This window comes from Hippoglossus hippoglossus, chromosome 7 (assembly GCF_009819705.1).
Source record: "Hippoglossus hippoglossus isolate fHipHip1 chromosome 7, fHipHip1.pri, whole genome shotgun sequence".
Taxonomy (NCBI): domain Eukaryota; kingdom Metazoa; phylum Chordata; class Actinopteri; order Pleuronectiformes; family Pleuronectidae; genus Hippoglossus; species Hippoglossus hippoglossus.
In genome coordinates, this window is record NC_047157.1 from 26,312,467 (window position 1) to 26,335,826 (window position 23,360).

A 23,360-nucleotide genomic window follows, 5' to 3' on the forward strand; every position below is an offset into this window, starting at 1 on the left:
TAAACCTGCTGACAGAGCCTCTGAGCAAGGCACCTGACCCACCAGATCAACACCCCCCCACCCCTCAGAGCTGGAGTCAACCGTCGTGATAAATAAAGGTTTTACAAAAGGGGGAAACTCTCGGGAGGCCCGGGTCAGCCCGGTTATTCTGAGACGCTCTCTCAGTACGTTAAATATTTCATGGTCAGGATTATGTCATCCTGCGCCGAGCGACGATACCGAGAAGACGACAGGACGGAGGAAGACAGAGGTGAAGAGAAACAAAGATCCAGAGCGACGGAGACGACGGAGACGACGGAGACGATGGAGACGACGGAGACAACGGGGCAGAGACACAAGTCTGAATTTAACAGAACACAAAAGTGTCTGAAAGCAGAAAACCACAAGGGCAAACAGAAAGAGACGGTCGTCTGCTGCGCCCCGATTGGGGCAGATAGGAATCCATTAGTGCCAGGTCAGCCAATCGAACGCAGGCATGCACTGATCCTTATCACCCACCTGTAATAGGCCAGCAAGCCAATCAGAATCTGATAGAGGGGACAGAGAGCCAATGGTAATTAGTTTAGAGGAAAACAGGAAGGACAATTAAACAGGCGGGTGATTCCTCCGATCGCAGAGACGAAGAAACAGAGTCGCTGAGTCGAGACTGAAGAAGAAAAGACTGCAGCGTCAACGTCTCCTGATTCTTCTTCTTCACTTTTATTTATTTACAAACTCCAGCGAGATCAAGATCTCCTGCTCAAACACAACACAACAACACGACAACACAACAACACGACAACACAACAACACAACAGCACCAACCAGCCGTCACACAGACACACACTCAGTTAAACAGTCTCAGGTGAAGCAGAACCTCGAACTGACCATGAACTCATCAGAGACTTTACTTGAGTAAAAGTACCAATACAGGCATGTAAAAGTACTTCATTACAATTTTTAAAAAATGTATGAAAAAGTACTGCATAATTTTGTACATAAGTAAAAGCAGTTAAAGTATTTAAGTAAAAGTACTGGTTGGATCTGACAGATATATATTTATATATAAACATCAAGCAACAGGGTGTTGACTGCTTGTTGTAGCTGCTACAGGTGAAGCTGCGTTCAACTATAGGTTATATACAGGTTCATATAGTTTTTGTATATATTTTATATACAGTTATATGTATAGCTAAGTAGAGTTTTATTCATACCTTAATATTCAGTTTTATAGATAGTTTATTTACAGTTTATGAAGCTATCAACAATGTTAGACTATATAAGCTGTATAAAGTTTTCTATATAAATAGTCTTATATGTCTTATACGTGTCTCATGTGTTAATATTGTAAAGTCTCTACCTCATTATGTAAAGTGCCTTGAGATAATGTACGTTGTGATTTGACGCTATACAAATAAAACTGAATTAACTTGAGTCTGAACACAGACGTGAGACGAATCTAAAGACGACACGAAGACACAAAGAACCGTGTTTTTATTATTTCTCTGTGTGTTTTTATCAAATCTAACTAAATGTAAAAATAATGTTGTCATGAATCAGCGTGTGTGGACGGAGGATGAGGAGAAACGTGATCTTCCTCCACGTGAGGCTCCTCCTCTGCCTCAGACTGTTTGAATCGTTCTTCTCAAGGACGACGTATCGACCGCTCGACTCCGATCATCAGCTCAGTTGGTTTTTCCTCTTTGAAAACTTCTATTCTGGGTTACAGCCGGCTGCTAAAAGCCTCCCTCCTCCTCCTCCTCCTCCTCCTCCTCCTCCTCCTCCTCCTCTCACCTATTCTGCCTCCCCTCCTCCTCCTGAACCCTCTCTCCCCGTCACATCTTTCTTTCTCCTCCCCAAGCGTAATCCACGGCCATGTTTAATTGATGGAGGGATGATGAAAGTTGCAGGAGGAGGGATGGTTGTTCCATGTTTTCTCCCCCGCTGGTGAAGGAGATCCGAGTGAATCCAAGCCTCTGTCTCGTTTCTCCTCCACGTACTTCATCCCTTGTTTTGTTTTTGTTTTTTCTTTCACCCTCCTCCCTCTCACATCGTTCTCTCCGTCTCATTTCTTGAAGGGACAGTTCAGGTCAAACATTCCGAAGGTCACACGGCTGAGGAGTGAAACCACCACTCGCTCGCTGACACTTTAAAAACAGCGAGTTGTCACATGATGAACAGAACTGAGCGACTTCTTGTTTTTGTGCTTGTGTTCTTATGAATAAATTGAAAATTTAATCTGTTTTAATCCCAAAATGTATCTAAAGGAAAAAAAATCTCTTCAAAATCCTTAACAGAGAAAAGAAGATTAGAACTGATTCAGTAGAATCATAAATTTAATCCTGTTTTTTGTTCAACATTTAGTTTTTCACATAAACTGTAAATAAAGATGGACGACCTGACTGCTCCCAAGAAGTGAAGCCAAAGTGTCTCTATCACCCCCTAGTGGCTGGCTGCAGTGTAGGTCATAAGCCCCGCCTTCTCCATGTTGACAGATGGAACATGGACCAAACTACAAATAATAGATAGACGTTAAATAAATGTTTGTCAAAGATGGTTTCTGTCATTTCAGGTCGTTCTTACACTGATGTTTGTTCAAGGGTTCATGTTTCTGATCAGTTTGGTTTTAACTAGTTAGTTGATGATAAAGAAACGGGTTGTGATGATTGACAGCTGAGACTGACTCATGATTGGTCGAGTGTGTAAAACAAACTCCAATCAAACTTGGAATTGATTGAAAGGAGAAGAAGTGAATGTACGACACGGGCGAATGAGTTTAAGAGGAATACAGGAAAATAGAAATAAAATGAAAGTCAGAGTCACACTGAGTCTATTTCCAGCTTCAGAGCAGATCAGTTGTTATTTAAAGCTGCAGACAAACAGGCTCAAACTCTCAGGACTGAAAGATGAAGGCTGTGACGTCACATTAAAAAACCTCCTCAGCTCATAAATGGATCATTGAAATCGTAGTTTGATCTAATTACAGGAAGTAAAGTTCATCATCAGTGCGACTGTAGTTTCTCTGAGTGTTTCACAGATAAACAGAAGCTTGACCAGGCATCGCTGACACAACGGCAGACTAAGGTCAGAGGAGTCTGGTTTATTACCATTAAAGGACGTCTTTCACACCTTGTTCAGACCTTTAGAACCTAAATATCAGGTGTGAACGGTTCCTTAGACACGGTCCAGACCGACGGACCAACATTTAGTCCGACCAGAAGAGGAGGTCTGGGTCTGGATCAAACTGAACCATGGTTCCGTTATAAATGCTGACACCAGTTTGTCTGCAATTTGTGTGTCTGCTTCTGGTTACACATTAGTTGGCAACTCTGTCTAAAGACAATTTGTTGTCACCAATCTGCAATTTCTCTGGTTCCTCGTTGTCTGACTCCTCATCCGGCTGCTGGGTTTTGATTGTATCGTTAAAAGGACGTAAAAGGAGAAAGGGATGAGCAGAGACTTTCTATTGTGCTCTAGAGTTTTGAACTTTCAGCCACGTCTCCTTCTTCAGTGTGAACTCTGGTAACCTTCATGTGTGTTTGCTCTGCACACTGCTGACCCACACTGGCTACAGACAAACAGCATTACCACATACGCTGATGACACCGCACTAATTGTGATGAAGAGTCAGCGCACAAACAGGAGGTAAGTGTGGAGCAAATACAACAAATGAGTGTGAATAAAACATGAGGGATGGTAATGGACTTGAGGAGGTTTGCTACCACAAACCTCCAACACCCACACGCCCTGGTGCATGTCAGCAAACCAGCTGCCAAAAACCTCTGTTACGATCCCGTGTTCTCAGCATTCACGTGACTCTGGACACTAGCTGGATTTAAAATGAGTCTGACAACAGTGTACAAAACTGTGTCCCGTTCCAGGCTCCTCCCTGTGACACAGCAGAATCCTGGAGGTTTGATTCCTCTGAGCCACATAGAGAATCAAACCTGGAATATAAATATAAACCCAGAATCAATGTGCGGCGCTAATATTAGACTCCAAACACTCTGAATATAAAATTCTGAGGCAGACCGTTCCCAAAATAACACACACACACACACACACACACACACACACACACACACACACACACACACACACACACACACACACACACACACACACACACACACACACACACACACACACACACCATGCTCAAAATGTGTGTACTGGGTCAAACTTGTCCACCTGTTCATGAAACATAAAATGGAGCATGAAAAAACCTAATGAACTCTCGGCTGACTCAACTAGAATCAAATAAATATCTTAAAATTAATAATGAACTGAATTTCTTTCTTGTTCTTGTCCTTGAATGTGTGCGTCAGTCGGTGAATGGCAAAAACGATCTGTCACCAAAACTGGAAAAGCGCCAAATAAACACAGACCATCTACTATGTTCATGAGCTGTGGGGAGCCACCGAAAGCACGAGCTTATGAATACAACCGGCCAAAGGGAGTAGTTCTCCGTCGAGTGGGCTCAGCTTTAGATACAATGTGAGGAGGTGAACCGCTGCTCCTCCAGCGAGAGGAGACGCAGGGGTAGACCCACAACTCTCAGGAGAGACTACATATCCCATCAGGCCTGTGAACGCCTCAGCTTCCCCCAGGAAGAGCTGGAAAGCCTGGCTCGGGACATCTGGGATACCCCCCCCCCCCCCCCCCCCCCGACCAAAGCACGGAAACACGGAAGACAATGGATGGATGGATGGATGGATGGATGGATGGATGGATAGATGGATGGATGGATGGATGGATGGATGGATGGATGGATGGATGGATGGATGGATTTCAGCACGATGAGTTTGCTCCATGCAACAACATCTACACACCTCAGAACTACACACCTCATAAGCAGCTGTGTTCTCTCACACAAAGTAAACACACTCGACTGCGTCCATCCGATTGTTAAAATGTATTTTGGACTTAAAATAATGAACGAAAGATATAAAGAACATATCATCTATAGATAATATTAAAAAATAAACATGAGACACATGAAGGAGCGACGGGGTTTCTGCAGCTTCTCATCCTTTTTCCTCTCAGCTGTTTTCTATTTTCTCCTCCTCCTCTTTGTCTTCTCTCCTCCTCGTTTCTATTTCTGGCCACAAGGAGTTAAACCCCATATTAATGTTTAAAGCGTCCCACCCCTCCACACACACACAGACACACACACACACACACACAGACACACACACACACAGACCATTAATGTCTCTCTGGTTCATCATGTGTATGAAGCATGTTTCCTCTGCTCGTGTTACCGAGGAGTTTGAAAATAAATTCTAAAGTGAGAAACATTTGTTTTCTATTATTGAAAAGTTTAGTTCTACTGGTTTCCAACATAGACTTCCACTTCCTCCCATCATCCAAAAGTGAAGCGGAAATATCAGTAGTGATCCTGGAGTGTCACCGTGTTATCAAGGTCCCGCCCATACACACGCTTGACCAATCATGAGTCAGTCTCAGCTGTCAATCATGGTGTGTCATCATCAAATAACTGATTAAAACCAAACTGATCAGAAACATGAACAAACATCAGTGATAACAACGACCAGAAACAGTTTTTGACAAACATTAATTTAACGTCTTCTTTGATTTTTGATTAATTCATGCGCCAGACAGGAATCAGTCAAAAGGGGCGTGGCCACTAGATGGCGCTGTCACTTGAACGTAAATTAATTCTATGCTTTACCTCACGAGATCTGTTGTACGTGATTATATACAAGATAATAATTATAGACTAAAGCCTTCACGTTGAAAGTTGTGTGAACAGAAACTTAGAGAATCCGATTTTAACGACGTTAAAACATCTCACCCTCGGGCAGCTCGTCCATCTCTCTCTCTCTCTCTCTCTCTCTCCTTTGTCTTTCCACGGTAAGTCTGCCTCTCTCTCTCTCTCTCTCTCTCTCTCTCTCTCGCTGTGTTCTCTCTATTTCTACGCCTCGTTCTTCCCATTTTCAGCCCTCTTGTTTTTTCTCCTGTATTTACGTCTCCCACGCTCTCTCCATTATAACCCCCCCACCCCCCCCCACCCCCCTCGCTTTGTTATTAACTCGTCTCAGTTTGTTGCTGCGAGGAGCTCACGTTGTTTCACTGCGTCTCTAATGTGATTTATTTGTTCATTCTGCATAATCCACGTATCTGTGTTTATTTTTACCACACACACGCACATGCACACACATGCACACACACACACAGACACACACACACACATGCACACACACACACACACACACAAACACAGTCTGTGTTTAAATATCACATGATGTGTTTTAAATGTTTCAGAAAGTCTCACGTGAAGAAGGCAAGAGGTGGAACAGAAGGAGGAGAGTAAAGAAAGGAGGGAGAGGAGATGGAGGGAGGGAGAGGAGACGGACTGAGAGAAAGGGAGATCATGGGGGAGTAAAACGGAGTGATGATAGTGAGGGACAAAGGGAAGGATGAAAGAAGAGATGAGAAAAGAGGATTAAATGAAACCTAATAAAGGCAAAAAGAAAGACAGGAGAGGATATAGGTGGGGGAGGAGGGGCATGAAGAAAAGAAGGTAATACAACTAGAAGATGGGAAAGAGGAGAGGAATGAAAGATAGAAATTGAAGGTCGGCAAGAGAGGACAAGAAGGAACGAACTGAGACACGAATGAGGAGAAAGAGGAAAGTGACGTACGAGAGGGTGAGGAGAGAAAAAACTTGGGTGAGGAAAGTAGTGATTAGGGAGGAGGAAACAGAGGGAGGTGAGAAGAGAACAAAAGGAGAAATGAACCCTACCCTGAAACAGAGGAGAAGAAAGATGGAGGAAAGGACGAGGTCAACAGGAGAGGGACAGAGGAAAGGATGGAGGAGGAGAAAAGAACAGATGAAACAGGAGGAGATGAAGAAACTGATGCTCAAGAGATGGGATGATGAGGAGAAATGGAAGGTGGGAGGACAAAAGAGGAGAGGAAACTGGTGAGTGAAAAGAGGAACAGAAAGAGAGAGGAGAGGAGAGTCGAGGAGAGTCGAGGAGAGTCGAGGATAGTCAGGACGAGGATAGATAGGATTAGGAGGATGAGAGGAAAGAAAGAAAAGAGGGCGTGAGAAGGACTGTAAGGAGGAGGAGAAGATGAAGAAAGTAGAGGAGGAGTAGATGAACGAGGATGAGGGAGAGATAGAGGAGGAGGAAAAACTGAACAAGAGGGAGGAGACGTAGGAGGAGGAAGAAGATGTTGCACTCAGACACTGAGAGGAAATAATTGATGAGAGAAGTTCTCTCCTCCTTCTCTCTGTCTCTCCCTCTTTTTTTTATCTGTTTTCTGTTTATCTGGGGCTCGCTCGGCCACAGCAGCTGCATCAATTAGGGTCAGGAGAGAGAGACAGAGAGAGAGAGAGAGAGAGAGAGAGAGAGAGAGAGAGAGAGAGAGAGAGAGGGATGGAGAGGGATGGAGAGAGGGAGGGTCAGAAGAAAACCAGGAGATGACGGAGAAGAGAATCTGCATCATCTGCAGGAAGAAGAACGTTCGACCGACCGACGATGTTTTCGTCTGCCGCCATGTTTCCTCTTTTCTGCAGCAGGAAGCTCAAGTGACGTTTGAGTCATGTGACTTCAACACAGCATCAATTATTCACTGAGTGGAACTTAAGAAAGTTCAGTCTTAACTAAATCAGACACTGAGGAGCACAACGTGACTGCATCCCTTCATACTGAGGTGAAGTAAATGATGCCGGATGAGTTTTGATCGGTTTTGATCCTGGTTGCAGAGACGTCCTCAGACAGTGGAAATCCCCCTGAATCCAAATTAAATCTGATAGAAGTAAAATAAAAATAAAATGTTAATAAAAGTAAAAAGACCTTTTCACAATAAAAGTCTGGAAGCTGAACCCAGGTCCAACCACAATAAGAAGAAACTTAATGAATCACACGAGCCGAGCAGCTTACAAGAATTTCACAGACGCCATTTAAATCCCAGGAGGCGAGAGTTTGATACGAACAAATTCCAGGTGAGGACGTCTTTTAAATTTTAGAGCTGAACCTGCGACTCATCAGACACACACACACACACACACACACACACACACACACACACACACACACACACACACACACACACACACACACACACACACACACACACACACACACACACACACTATCTCTGTGGCATGTGTTACATTCAATCTGTCCCAAAATCTGACACGTGAACTTTAATGTTATTATAAAGTCCAAAAACCACACGTGTAACCACGGTAACCGCTCCAATCAGCAGGTATATTGGTGTTAGTGTGTTAGTGTGTGTGTGTGTGTGTGTGTGTGTGTGTGTGTGTGTGTGTGTGTGTGTGTGTGTGTGTGTGTGTGTGTGTGTGTGTCGGGGGCTTTGTGTCTGAAACAAGGATTTCCTAATCACACAAGATAAATTACTTTGTTGGCATGTTGAAGGACACTGAATGATGTGTGTGTGTGTGTGTGTGTGTGTGTGTGTGTGTGTGTGTGTGTGTGTGTGTGTGTGTGTGTGTGTGTGTGTGTGTGTGTGTGTGTGTGTGTGTGCTAGTGTGAGTGTGTGTGTGTGCTAGTGTGAGTGTGTGTGTGTCTCAGGGGTAAAAGTAAAGAATAAAATCCTTAATTACATTTTGCAATAAGTTCCTGGTAGTGCTTGTTCGAAGGGCATCAGTGTCTGTGTTTGTGTGTGTGTGTGAGACTTCAGATTTTGTCACCGTCACGCTGCTGAGTTTGAAGACGTGCTGCCTTGCTTGTGGGCAAAAGGAGGCAGAGTCAGGACAGACTTTAAAAATGATGTCGTGAAGTTGCATCGCAGAGGAAGTGGACAAAGACGAGTTCAGAAAGATTCACAGTGTTTCATCCCTTCAGTAAATCCTGATGTCTGCTCAGGAGATTCTCCAGTTTACAGTCGAGGGTCCGAACCTGCACAAGTCATTTCAGAAAAACATCTGATGACTGATGATTCCACCGAAGAGCCTGATGAGTTTTAAAGCTTCATTCACTCACTGATCTGCGGTTCTGTCTCCAGCCGTCAACAGAGTTTTAAAGATTCACTCACTGGATTCAGGTTGGACTCTACTCTAATGTCTGAATTAGTCGTTATCAGTGTAACGTGATAATTAAATAGTTGCATAGTGACCTGGGCTGTTTTAAATGTCATAGTCCTACATTATACGAGAGTGACCTGTTACACAACACACGCACAGAGCATATGTCTGGACTCACGTTCCCATCATGCCTCGGGAGAAGAAGGAACTCAGTGAGCGACCTTTTGATTTAAGGTCTTTTTGTTCTGTGGAGTTCACGTCAGAGTGAGACGGAGTCAGTAAAGTTCGGCGGGGGGGGGGGGTCTTAAAGAGACAGGAGCTGAGGGTTTCAGACAGAGGCTGAACAGAGGAGCTGCAGCAGTGGACAGTCTGAGGAACGTCATGTGTTTAGAGCATGTGAACCCTTTACAGTAATAACACTATTAAAAATGATTCACCTGAATATAAAACAATATATTTCCTTTAATAATTTATAGAACTTTTCCTAAAAAGATGCTTGAAGTGATCATCGGTCAAAGATGCAATAAAAGCTGAAAAATATACTTTCATTTATTGAATTTAAAGGTTCGTTCAAATTCTTTTATTTTCTTGTCACGTGTTCTCGTCACATCATCAACAGTTATCGTAGAGTATCAGGTCTTATTTGTCTTCGTGCATTGTAACTCAGTAATTTATATGTAACTTGAAATATACAGAAATGACCGTTATTGATCATTTGTCGACCTGTTTGACAGACCTCCTGCAGAGATCTCCAGCAGAACCGATCACAGAGTCATTACGGCGGCGCTGCCAGGACCCGATCGATCGCTCAGTATTGATGTTTTTTTTACACTGTGGTCCTAAGAAGCTCCGTCCGGCCGAGGGAGACAGCCGCTGATTTCTGCCATTATGGGTCTGTGGTGGAGTTCTCTCCATTACAGCCGAGGAGGAGGAGGAGGAGAGGATGAAGAGACGTTCGCATAGATCAGCAAAACCCCAACCTGATGAGCCCCCCCCCCCCCCCCCCCCCCCAGCCCGACCTCCCCTCCGTCACCACCCTGAGGTGAAGTGACCTGGTTCACTTCCAGCTCGTCCACATTAACAGACACAGAGGGAGATTGATTCATTGATTTTCTAATGAACGGAAAACGAAGTTTGTCTTTTTAAATTCACACACACTTTATTCAATCGTCTCCATCTCCTCAGCTGAATTATCTTCCTCACGGCGACAGGAGAAACATCACTGATACATCAGCAACTTCCTCCTTTGCCTGTGTCACGCTCACTACAGCCACTAGAGGTCATGGTTACTTGAACGTAAACTTGTCGTCTTGAGGTTTTTGCCTAAAAGAAGAACGTGATGCCTCAGATGGTTTGTTATGCAGAATCATCATGAACGGCTGGAAACTGTTCTCTCTCACTTCTCTGTCTTATTAGCGCGTTCACCTTCGTTTCCATCGCTGCCGACCAGAACCAGAGCCGATAAAAACCTGAATCTGCCGCAGAGTCAATTGGACCGAGGAGTGAATGATGATTGTTTACATTCCCATTGCGGACAAAAGCCAGATGTTGGTGTTTTTTGACCAGTGGATAACTTTAGACAACTCATCTATTGACCTCCAGGACCCGGAGGACGACCACAGCGGCCATTTTGTGTCCCGGTCAGCGAGAGGTGGGAGTTTTCTGACAGGAAATGGAGGAGCAGCGTGAAAACAATCTGTCTTTAATTTCATTTTTTGATTTGTTTTTTCTCTCGCTCCTCTTCCTCCCCCCCTCGCTCCGTCTCTATTAAAACACCAACAGCGTGTCCGTGCGTTGAGATGCTTCATAATTCCACCCAGGCTGTTTTATCAGGCCGTCGGCTGCGCCCGCTCTCAGACTCATATATATCCTGTTCCTCAGAGGAAGCGGCTGCTTCCCCTCTTGTTCTTATAAATAATGTTGATGTTAAAGTGCTCTGCAGCAGCCAGAGGACACAGACCAGACACTAAAGCTGCTCCTATATACTCCTGTGAGTTTTACATAAACCACATAAAGGTCCAAAGAGTCACGTTTGAATTAATGATTCATAAAAAATGTTCTTCTAATTGTTTAAATATGTCAAACACTATAAACAAATTGGTGTAAAACTGTGTCAACCACTCGTCCTCTTTTTATGTTCTTTTTGGTCGGCTGCACGAAGTCGCTGTGGGAAGAAAACAAAAGAAAAAGTGTTGATGCTGATTTTCTGTCTGAGGAATCACGTCCCTGCATCTGAGCACAACCTCTGTTTTCCCAGCATGCTTCACTGCACACATGGTGATCAGTGTCTTCGTTGACAAGAATGTTGCAAAAACTGCAACGAGCCTCTTTTGACGAAGTTCAACTCATCTGGCAAACGAGCATTAATCTACTTGTGAAAATAGTCGCCACAGACACGCACCATTTCCTCCTGCTGGTTGAAACCACAGATTATAAAACTGTACAACGTGACGGCTGCTCAAAGTGAAGGTCGTAAACCTCCTCCATGTTAGCAGACATGGACCGAACTAAAAACGTCATCACTAAAAGATGGCAGCGTTTGTATCTGAAACATTTTGGCTTAATTTTCGGAGGAAGCGGAGAAACGTCGTCCATCTGAGGTTAAAAACAACAGTGAGCTATATTGTGAACGTTAACTGATAAATCCAACTTTACTGCTCCCGAGAAGAGCAGCTCGTATCTTCACGCTCTGCAGCTTCTTCATCCCCGACCCCCGACTCCGCTGCTCGGAGTCGTAACTCTAACTTGGTGTGTAGGTATTTTACGCTGGAGGAGGGAAATCGACCGCTGGCCTCGGGTTTGGACCATGTTTTAGATCTGTATCTGTTTAATGTTTTATGTCTGTAATTATTTATTTATTTGGAACCGCACCACAGACTCTTTATTATGTGTCTTATTCCCTATCTGTGTTTTCCAGGCGTCCATTATGAGAAAGTCCACGTGAGATAATTTCCGCTCATCAATGAACCAATGAAAGATTTCTCCTGTGAAATGAAGCATTAATTGTCCAGTTGAAAGGTTTCGTTGTTATCGGACCACCTGAAGGAAAAGCAGGGAATTATCTGGAGTGCGGACGCAGACTCTGAATCAGCTGCAGCAGATTGTGTTTCCACTCACATATATTGCTTCTGGAGCGGCTGCAATAGGTTTATGATTCCACTTCCAGTTTATTTGCACAGTGATAAAACACAGGAGCAAAGCAATAAAAGCAGAGTGATGAAAAACATTGATAACAAAATGAACAAAGAGAAACAAATGAGCAGATCGGAGCAGAGTGGGGGGGAGGAGGAGGAGGAGGAGGAGGAGGAGGAGGAGGAGGAGGAGGAGGAGGAGGAGGAGGAGGAGGAGGAGGAGGAGAGGAAGCAGATGGGAAACAGGTTTTACTCAAAATCTTATTTGGTGAATTCTTGACACTGTTAACATCGTTTAAAACATTGCATCAAAAATAAAACTCCTCGTTAAAACAAGACGGACATCTTAAAATTCAACGCCAGGTTCGTGACGGATCACGTTTGAATACTTTACAGCTGCATTCAAATGTGTTCTGGTAATCAGATTACAATCAGAGTTTAACCACATGGAAGTTCATGTCTAAATGCACCGCAGACGTCTTAACCACCTCCAAGATCTCTGCGTAATCAAGATACATTTTTGTAGATATACTCTGAATAAGAGAAGCATTTCTGAAGCTAATCTGATTCTGTCCTCGTCCAGATGTTGAAGCTGTTTGAAGATGTTTGGTAGCTGAAGAAACACCTGAAGACGATGGTTAGTCGATATAAACAGAGTTCAGTGTGTATTTAACATCCAACGACACAAACACCAGTGAGTTGTGTTAATCACGACGACGGAGGAGACGGACCGAGGGAATCAAACTGTGAGTGGATATTAGATTTTCAGATCTGTCTTGAACGCTTCCCGGATGCATTAACACTCAGCGTCTTTCAGATCTGCCACAGATGCACGAAGTGACTCAGTGTAAATGGAGTCGAGACGAGAGCTTAAACAATCTCCTCGCTCGTTAAGAAAACGTGGCGTTTGGCTAGTGCAGCAGACGCAGGAGGCATCAGGTGGAGGAGGAGAGACGCTGCAGGGAACTCTGAGATGCTGAGGTCGAGGAATTCAACGACCTCCGGGTGTTTGTCAGCGGCAGGTTCAGGACAGAAGACGACAACAGACTCGATCTGATTGGTCAGCGAGGATGTGGGCGTGGAGCTGGAGGACGGTATCCAGGTTACGGGCTTGGACGTCTGCATCCTGCTCCTCAACGTTCACCAGAGAGCAACAGGAAGTCACTTCTGCCTGTGGTCATCAGACTTCATAACTTCTCCCTCAAAGTGTCAATACACCAGCTCTGGAAAACTAGTATAACGCACAGTTGTACATACTTCTAATTCATGGTTCTACCTATTATAATTCTTGATCTGTATATATTTCTATTCTAGGTTGAACAAGTATTTCTGATTCTGAGTCGTCCACAGGGACTTTTACCTGAATATTAACAAAGGTGTTGTGTGCGTTTGCTAAAATGAATGTTTCAGTTGTTATTCCTCTAGAAGGAGGTGAAGAGCTCAGAGCAGAGACACACGTCTTAAAAACATCCAAGCAGCCGACAACCGGCCTCTAGGATGAAGCAAGCTTTCCTGAATAATTCACAGGTGCAGGTGGAGAGAGTTTTTTAAAAACATCTGCTAAACAACTCAAACATCCACAAATAGACTTGAAGACACAGCACTTTAATGTGGGTTGAGAACGGCTCACAACGCCACCTAGTGTTTGGGACGTGTCGACATCGTGACATTTGTATTCATCAAAACGTTAAAACCCTCGACCAGCAGCCACCGCTTGTGAGTGTGAATATGGAAAACTGCCATCATCTCCAAATCCATGTTGAAAATAAACCACGTCCACCAGTCAGACGCGTCCCCCCTCCCCTCTTGACCCTTGACTGTCTCACACACACACACACACACACACACACACACACACACACACACACACACACACACACACACACACACACACACTTTGAATCCACAGGTATCTTCAGACGACATTTCTGTCACAAACGTGTGAGTTTTCGCTCACGGCTACAAAACTTAGCTTCAGCAATCTAGTTACTGTGTCGTATGAATTTCCAGGGAGAGACACTTAAAATCTACACAAGACAAACATGAAAGACATAAAGATTTTTCTTCTTTATCTGATTCTCCACATCTGGATCTGTGTCATCAGCACAAATCCAATCGATTAAATCAATCCTCTCCTGGAACAGAAACGTTCGTGGAATCATTTACTGACATTTTCTGAAAATCGGATCAGAGACCAGGGACAGATCGAAGTCGCCGGGACGACAAATCTGTGACAGCAAATGAAACGTTCCTTTATTTGGTGATTTAAAGCTGCTGGTTCTGTTGTGATAGTCGGAGCGGAGGAGGAGGAGGAGGAGGAGGAGGAGGAGGAGGAGAGGTGAGGACACAGAGGGACACTCCCTAGAAGGAAACAGAGAGTAACTGAGAGCAGGGAGAGGTGAGAAGGGGGAGGAAGGGGGAGGATGGGGGAGGTAAAAGCCTGGCCTGTGTTTTGCTGTCTGAAGAATCCATTTAGAGGTCTGCCTCTCCCCACTGATAACTAATGGACCGAGAGGAGACTTTCACAATAAAAGACAGTGTCCTGACAGAGGTTTCCTGGAGCAACTTATCATTATTATCATCATTAATTCATTCAATAAATAAATAACATCAGATCTATCAAATCAAGACTAACATCGAAAAACCTGAACCTGAACCAGGTTGTCATGAAGTATCCATGTTCCTGCTCCTGCTCTGTCCTGAGAGTCTCAGTCTGTCTCAGTGTGAAGTGGACGTGAAGCGTCCCCGCTCTGTGACTCCGGATAATCTAATAATTATCTGTACGTGAGGACGCAAATGTCTGAGTCAGTTGCTGTGGACATTCTCCAGTGTCTCTCCTGCAGCCCCGAGTCAAACCTCCAGATAATGTCCACGTGAGAACACAGCTAGGACATCACCCCGTTATAGACTCTACCTAAACCGGATCTGATGCAGCTTTCAGTTGTTTCCCTCCTTCTATTGTTTTTCTTGCAATTGGTCCCAAAGTTGAAACTCTCAAGCCTCCAGTGCAAGTGGCTAATGGGCTAATGGGCAGTTTGTCCATGAAGCCAACCCGACCTGCAGAGGACATGAAACCTGACTCTGACTCGACCCTGGACCCTCGTAGTGAGTCGTTGGTCTTTAAGCCAGCAGCGGCGGTCTATCAGAATGACGCCGATGCTGTTGATTGACAGGTCTGATTCCAGCCCGTTATCCAGCGCCGCACACGGGGCGCGGTGACGTGGTTATTCTGGTTCGGCTTGGAAAAGAAAAGGCAGCATAATGAGGGGTCTTCTTAACGGCAGCAGGATCTCTGTGTTAAACACTTCACCCCCACACTGGGAACATAATGAACCCTGCACAGCTTAAGGAACAGGATCCTGCTCAAGATAAACTTTACAGCTTCTGTCAGAGACTTCACTCCTACAGTCGGATGTGTCGGTCACATGGTGCGCACTCCAAAAAGTAAAAAACCTCTTCCTTCGTTCGGTGGAATAACTTTAACGACCTTTAACCAGTTTAACTGAGTCACTTCCATTCATTCACACCTTTCACGTTTCCTCCTGTCTCTTCATTCACAGACAGGTAGGAGTGTAGAGTCATATAGAGTGGGTGTGAGTGTGTGTGTGTGTGTGTGTGTGTGTGTGTGTGTGTGTGTGTGTGTGTGTGTGTGTGTGTGTGTGTGTGTGTGTGTGTGTGTGTTAAAGAGCAGTATGGTGGATTGGTCAGTGCTTATGGCAGATTCCTGACTCACTCTCTATTTCTGATGTTTCCAAAGGCTCTTTGAGCAGCAGATAATAGATCAGTGCTGGAGAGCTGCAGGGTGAAGACGCCATCAACCTCACACACACACACACACACACACACACACACACACACACACACACACACACACACACACACACACAAACAGACTCACACACACACACTCAACCATCCACACGGCAGCAGCGAGTGTGTGGGCGGCAGCAGGGTGAAGATACACCACCGTACTCGAGAAGCAACGAGTGGGAGGCAAACAAACACGCACACACACACAAGCACACACAGACACACACAAACACACACGCACATAAACACACACTTGATTTTTCGCACTTCATCTCTTTTCATGGCGGAAACAGGCAGTAAATTTCTCCCCCATAACCAATAATAATGACATGTCCGTGTCCCGACACGAAACAGAAGGATAACACACAAACACACGCGCGTGTTGCCATGGCGATCGTATTAACGCCGGTACAGTCATCAGGAGCAAAAATAAATCTGTGTAATGTCAGACATCATCAGAGAGAGTCAGCGAACACACAACATTAAACTGATGCTAACTCACCCCAGCGTTGTCATGGTGACGATGGTGTACCAGAAGGAGGCCGGGATGGAGGTGAAGGTGGAGCCCTTGGTGCCCTTCTCGGCGTAGAACATGACGGTGGCGAAGATGATGATGGCCATAGTGAGGGAGAAGAGCAGGAAGCCGAGCTCGGAGGCGCAGCTCTTCAGCGTGTAGCCCAAAATCCTCAAACCCTGCGAGTGGCGGGAAAACTTGAAGATCCGGAAGACGCGGAAGACCCTGAGGGTGACGAAGGCGCCGCTCACGTCCTCGTTCTCGGGCATCACCAGGCCGATGTAGTAGGGCATGATGGCCACCACGTCGATCACTGACATCACAGAGCGCATGAACTTGCAGCGGCTGGGCGCGGCGAACAGACGCATCAGGTACTCGAAGGTGAAGATGAGCACGCAGGCCGTGTCCATGCAGAAGAAGGCCAGCTGGTATTTCTCCCCGCAGGGAAGGTCATTGACGCTGCCCTTCGGAGGCCGGCAGGGGACCGTCTCCACCACGTTGGCGATGACGGAGACGGCGATGAAGAAGCCGGTGACGTAATAGAAGACCAGTGCCATGGTGGAGGTGTGGGGGTTCTCGAAGGCTCGCCACAGACGCTCCCTGGAGGTGCTGTCTGGAGGGAGGGGGGCGTCCATCCCCTCGTTGGCCTCCGTGTCCTCGGCCAGACGCTCCTGGTTCTCCTTTTTCCTGTCTCTGTATTCCTTCACAGAGAGAGGGAGGGAGAGGAAGATGAGATTAGCGTCGAGACTAACGTCAACTGGTTTACATTATGTCTTTAGTTTTGTAAAAAGTAGAAAAAACATGACCTCACTTTATCTCTGTGTTGGGAGCAGATTAGATTTGAAGAATCGTTTTTAGCCCTGAGTGTTTTTCAAGTAGACACCAAAGCCACATTGCTATAGTTCCTCTGATGTTTAAACTGCAGTTTGTGGGATGACATTTTAGTCTTCACAAGTCTGTCAATCAAATTTTATTTGTATAGCCCTTATTCACAAATCTCACAGGGTTTAACTTCCTCTGTTTTTAACCCTCGACAAGAGGGTGAGTATGAATTTGTGCAGTGTAGTCACAGTATTTAGATGAAATGCTAATTGTTGCTTAGATGCTAAATGCTCCTTTGTATCAAATCAGCTGATACAGATGTTTTAAGCTAGCTAGCCCTGCTAACAGATGATTTACAACAGTTTTTCGCTCATGTTCTGAACTATATGACGTCTGAATGTCCACATTAGCTTGTTCGATGCTAGCTGATATTTCGTTTGCCCATCAGCCAAATTAGCTGCTTTGTTAGCACGTTAGCTGCTAGAAAAGGAACTGAACTGGTTAATGACATTGACAGTTCTCACACTACGTAGTCAATGCAAAACGTGCGAGTTTGCACATTTCATTTTGTTTCTGCTAACTTCATAAGAGATGAGCGAGGTACATTTTAGTCGACAGCCTTTCTCACCTCGGAGTCATAAACTGCAGAAATGTCCCAGAATGGAGTTAAATGTTTTCCCTTGTTAACAGAATCATCTCATTAGCAGCAGAGTGACAAGACCAATAAACACTTTATATATCTTTAAATAAGTAATTAGCCCATGGTTCATTAAGGATAACTGCTCGCTGCTAACACGCTATGGACAGGAGTCAACTCAGGCTGCAGCCGGAAAAACAGGTCGTCCTCAAACAGTTTTGGATTCAAATCCAATTTGTCAAAGCAGCAGACAAACATCCAGATCTGTAAGATTACAGGAGGAATAATGGGAAACTGTGTGGGAGGTGTTGACTGAGTTAAAAAAAGAAATCCAGAAATTAGAATCTCATTTGACGAAAGCTGCCAACAAACCTGATGAAGATGTAAAGGACGACTAGTCATTCATTCAAGTCGTTGGACAAGTCGTTTTAATATAAATGAGGATATAAAGATGTTAAAGCCTCCACACACAAGGTTCGTATGAAAAATCTAAAATATAAAGAGCTCTGCAGGTGGTTTGCTGTTCGGGGAGTGAGGACGGAACAAATGACTTGTTTATGACTCTTTAATGGAATCACTTACTTTAAGAAGGAGTTCGAAGCCAAATTCAGGAGCAATAAAGAGCCAAATCAGATTGTGGTTGAGCTGCAGAGTTTCAGGAGGATCCTCAGCGCTGTGTTAATGAGATGGAGTTTAACGGCGGGTTCGGGAGCAGCGCTGGTTAGTAATCCCCCTCAGATCCATTAATGTTCTTAGACTAACACAACAAGTCATTTGGCTGATGATGCTCTTCTCAAGAGAGACTTAATGAGTTCTGCAGCCGCATAAACAGCAAACATTATGAAAAGATCTGAGGTCAAAGGTCACAGAGCCCACATGAGCACAGGACAAACGAGGCAGACATTTTAAAATCTGCATGAAAAGACTGAAGGATCCGAGCAACAGAGGTTCGTACAAGTGGAAGCTGCCGCGTCTAATCCACCGACATCCAGAGCAGCCGAACAACATGTGTCCACAGCTGCTTCACAGTAAAAGTCCTGCAGAAATGAGGCATGGAGGGCTTTTATTCTGAAGCATTCCAGGCATATATATAACAAAATACCTTAGGAAGTGGTGCATGCTGGGATAAGAACCAATCTGCAGGAAAACGTGGGCGTTTCGGTTCGTCCAGACAAAAGCTAAATAAGGACCAGCAGTCACGCTAGTCACGCTAATCACAGCGTGTCGGATTCTAGTTTAATGTTGTTACCATTTCATCAACATGCATCTAAATCTACCTCGAATTCCCAAGTTCCACAAACTGTTTAACTTGTGTCAGGAACAGAAACAGTCTAATTGAACCATTCAGAACAAGAACAGCAGGACAAGAAGTCACCTGCACGAACTGTGGCTCCTCAGAGAGAAGATTTAAGTCGTCAAATCTTCAGAAAGACAGAAATCCAAAGCTCCTGCTCTGTTTCTCATCTTCTGAACCCCGGATGGCGGCAGAATCATCAAGAATATGTTGCAGAAATGTTGGAGGAACAAGAGGAATTTAAAATTCAGTGTCGGACACTTCGTCATGCGGCTGGAGGAAGCTGAATCACGACCTTCTGGTTAGTGGACGACCTGCTCTATTCCCTGAGCAGCCAAATCTACAGACACACGTGCGTCAGTCCTGTTGTTTGCTGGAGGGTTGAGATCTGAATCCAGCTCTGATATTCAGACATATTTCAGAGTGAAATCTACACATCGTCAGGGTCGACTGGAAAATATGTTTAGCACCAACACCAAGAAATCACACGTTGTAATCAACTGTTCCTGACGCCTCATCAGTACAGACTCCACTGCAACTGCATTTGTATTCGCCTAATAAAACACAGTTCACTGAAATAAGGTTTTTATGATTGTTAGTCAGAATGAGTCAAACGCAACTAAATCCATATTTTAAGGAGAACATGAACAAAAGTACATTGCAGGCAGACCCCGAGCGGGTCGGTCGATAACACACAAACATGTTGTGATGCTCACTTCAGGACAAACGATTCTTCAAGGTCACTAAAAGCTCAACCATCTTAACATCATCAGTGACGGTCAATCAGCTTCACTGTCCATCAGTGTCATCTCTAAGTGCAGGGTTACCTCCATGCAGCAGTCTCCGATGATCTCCGGCACGATGCCGTAGAAGGCCAGCTCCTCGTCGAAGGCCTGGATGCACTCGTGTCGGGGGTAGTGGAGCTTCCCAGTGCGGTAAAAGTTCAGAATGTGTCGGAACATTTCAGGGTCCCTGTCGAAGAAGAACTCCTGCGTGTCTTCGTTGTAGAAAAACTCTTTCTCCGAGGAGCCCAGCAGCGTGTCAGGATAACGATCCAGAGTGTTCTTCCATGTCTGAGAAACAGAAGAGAACCGGAGGAGACATTCTTCACTTGAAACACGCAGCGACAAGTTCAGAGTCTGAGCTGAATTTAAATCAACGAGCAAGCAGCAGCAGCACAGATATAGAAAGGAAACATATTAAACTGATGTTTTTCTCACTGAGAGTCGGAACCAGCTTCATGTGTTTGTTCCATAGTTTCATTTGATCCAATTAGTTTTGGTTTCACATTGTAATTTAGGGACTAAAGAATTGGCTGTTTGGTTTTTTGTTGCCCCGACCAAAAGTTTATTTCAATTTCAATTTATTTATTCTTATAAAATGGTCAAACCTTTACTTGTCAGTTGTTTTTTTAAAACAGAACCTGATTTACTGACAGACATATCAGATTTTCTCATTTACTCACACAAACAACATTAAAAACACAAATGTTCCATTAGAACGTTACTGAGATGTGGAGACGGGAGCAGTGACGCGTCATGATGCTAACGGCCTCTTCGTTAATTTAATTTTAAAAACCATTAGTTGGTCGTCTCCACATCCTCTCAAAATCCAGACATGAAGCTAAAATATCTTGGATCCGAACGCTGCCATCTCCTGGTGGAGCCATGTCCTATTTTTAACCATATTCGTGAGCATGCTCAGTAGACGGCCACACCCACCTGGAACCTGACCCCGCTGACGTTGACGTACAGGATCTCATCTGACCTTGACGACTTGTCCACCGGCGGTTTGGGCATCGTCTTCTTGGCTAGCGGCAGCCAGCCCACTGCCGCCGCCCGCGCAAAGGGCAGCCACGTCGCCACGCCGGCTGCCATCTTGCATCAGAGCGTTCCACCTGTTAGAGAGTTGCGTCCTCGGCGGAGGGGCGGGGCTAACAAAAATCGCCTGTAAGTGCCTCGACTAAAACTTCCCTCACTTCTTCTCCTGCCCTGATGTCCTCGAGCGGTCGGGGCGGCGAGAGAGGAGGTGGTCGGACATGTTGGGGGGGAGGGGCAAGAAGGGGGGGAGGAGGGGCAGAGGGAGGGGTCGGACGGCAGTTAGGTGTCAAGCCATGAAAAGATGAAGCAGCGGGAAAGCCCACGCATCTGACAGGGTTGTGACCTTTGTGGCCAACGGAGACTTCCTGTCGCTTCCTGAAAAACTCAAAGAGGAAACTCACAGGCTAAGAATGAAATATTCCTTTTCTTAAATATACCGATGAGCAACTTTTCGGCTGTCGTCGGGCGTTTTCCTCTAAATACATACAAACTCAGAACGGGAGAATTTCTGTAAAATAGTCAGAACGTTTTTTCTTTATTGCTGCTGAGGAAATGAATCCTGGGAGGGAAGCGTTGAGGCGTTTGTGTCGGGCCTCCACCTCCCTACTTCCTCTCTCGCTCTCCTCCGCTCAGTGTCTGACTGGAGCTCGCTCTCCCTCTGAAGACAGATTTGTTGCAGCGCCGCAGCCTTTCAAATTCTTATTAAATTGTGATGATGGTCCCTTAAAGTTGCAAGATAGACAGAATCGCCTGCGTTGCCTCCCTCCCTCTAAGTGTTTCTCTGCTGTGGCGATTATGGATCTGCAGCCTCACTCTTCCTCTCTTTCTCTTTCTGCTTTTGCTTGCTGTTTTTTTTCTCCTCTAATTTTTCCTTTATCTCTCTCCCCGTGTTTTACCGTCTCTCTCTCGCTCCTGCTCTCGGCAGCGGGGCATTAGTGGCGGCGGTGGCGGTGGAGACACACCGGGTTTGTTTTGAAGAGCGAGGAGGCGGCGTCAGGTCTTTACTCCATGTCCATGTATGGCCGCCCTGTCAGAAAACACACAAACAGAAAAGAGACGGAGAGTGAGAGACAAACCAGTGGGATGAGAGGAGAGGAGAGGGAGGTATGACACAGAATAAACAGAAGGAAAATGTGGACGGAGGAAGAGTGGAGCAAAAAGAGGAAAGACAACAGAAGGAAGAGGAGTGGGAATCCCTGGAGGAAGGAGGGATGTTGAAAGGGAGGAAAACAGAAGGTAAATAATGAAGGGGAGAAGGGAGAATGGGACAAGGAGAGGAGGAGAAGAGGAAGAGAAAAAAGAAAGTAAATGTGAGGAAATATGAGAGGACAGACGGGGAGAAGAGAGAGAGAGACATTTAGAAGAGGGAGGAGAAGAACAGGAAAAGAAAGTGACGAGGAGGAGCAGATAAAAAGAATGAAAAAGAAAATATCTGTGTGTGTGTGTGTGTGTGTGTGTGTGTGTGTGTGTGTGTGTGTGTGTGTGTGTGTGTGTGTGTGTGTGTGTGTGTGTGTGTGTGTGTGTGTGAGATGTTGGCTTTGAGTTGTTAGAACCAGACGTTTAGTGTCTGAACTTTGTCGCATCAAGTTCAAGCGAGAGTTCGACCAATTCAAAGATATTAATGTTTTTTTTTCATCTCTTTATTAAAGACTCAAAACCCTTGCGCTCACACTCAAATACACCCTGCTTGCACTCAGATGATTTCTTGCTGTCACTCGGATATTTTATTGCTTGAGCTCAGATTTCCTGAATCTGGTTAAAGCAACGTAAACTAGTACGATTCACGTGATGCTAAATGTGAAGCGTCTGAGTTATTTTAACTTTGTGCCGTTTGTTCACGTCGATGTGTAAAGGCCTTAATTGTTATTCTAGTATTTATTCAAACCAAACTAAAAGTCAACTAAAGCAGAAACGTCCTCTGCACAAACACAAGTCAAATCATCGAAAGAGAGAGCGCGCACACACACACACACACACACACACACACACACACACACACACACACACACACACACAGCCTCTCTCACACACACACACACACACACAGCCTCACACACCCTCCTCTACCTGTCCTGCCTCAGTAAAATCTCCAGTGGGTGTGTTCATGAATTATGAATGAAACTTTCAGCCTGACTGGTTTAGTTCAGCTGCTCTGCCTCAGTTACCACTAAGCACATACAATCCAACACACACACACGCATGTATGAACACACACACACACACGTGAACACAAACAAACACACACACACACACATTCTGCAGCTTCAGTGTTTTTCATTAGGGGATAGCTATTACGTTACGATGCAGCAGAAACACACATGCACACACACA

The 23,360-nt window shown here is 45.0% G+C and overlaps 1 protein-coding gene across 1 annotated transcript in view; it reads right to left on the reverse strand.

Annotated features, from left to right (window-relative positions):
* The window catches only part of kcnd1 (potassium voltage-gated channel, Shal-related subfamily, member 1), a 39,512-nt gene that overhangs the window by 10,841 nt on the left and 5,311 nt on the right, over positions 1 to 23,360 (reverse strand). The window contains exons 2-4 of the mRNA XM_034590587.1: positions 20,931 to 22,056; positions 20,037 to 20,282; positions 16,445 to 17,157 (exon numbers count right to left, since the gene is read on the reverse strand). Coding sequence (XP_034446478.1) covers positions 16,445 to 17,157; positions 20,037 to 20,282; positions 20,931 to 21,086 — 1,115 coding nt within the window. The 5' untranslated portion in view covers positions 21,087 to 22,056. The remainder of the gene's footprint in view (positions 1 to 16,444; positions 17,158 to 20,036; positions 20,283 to 20,930; positions 22,057 to 23,360) is intronic.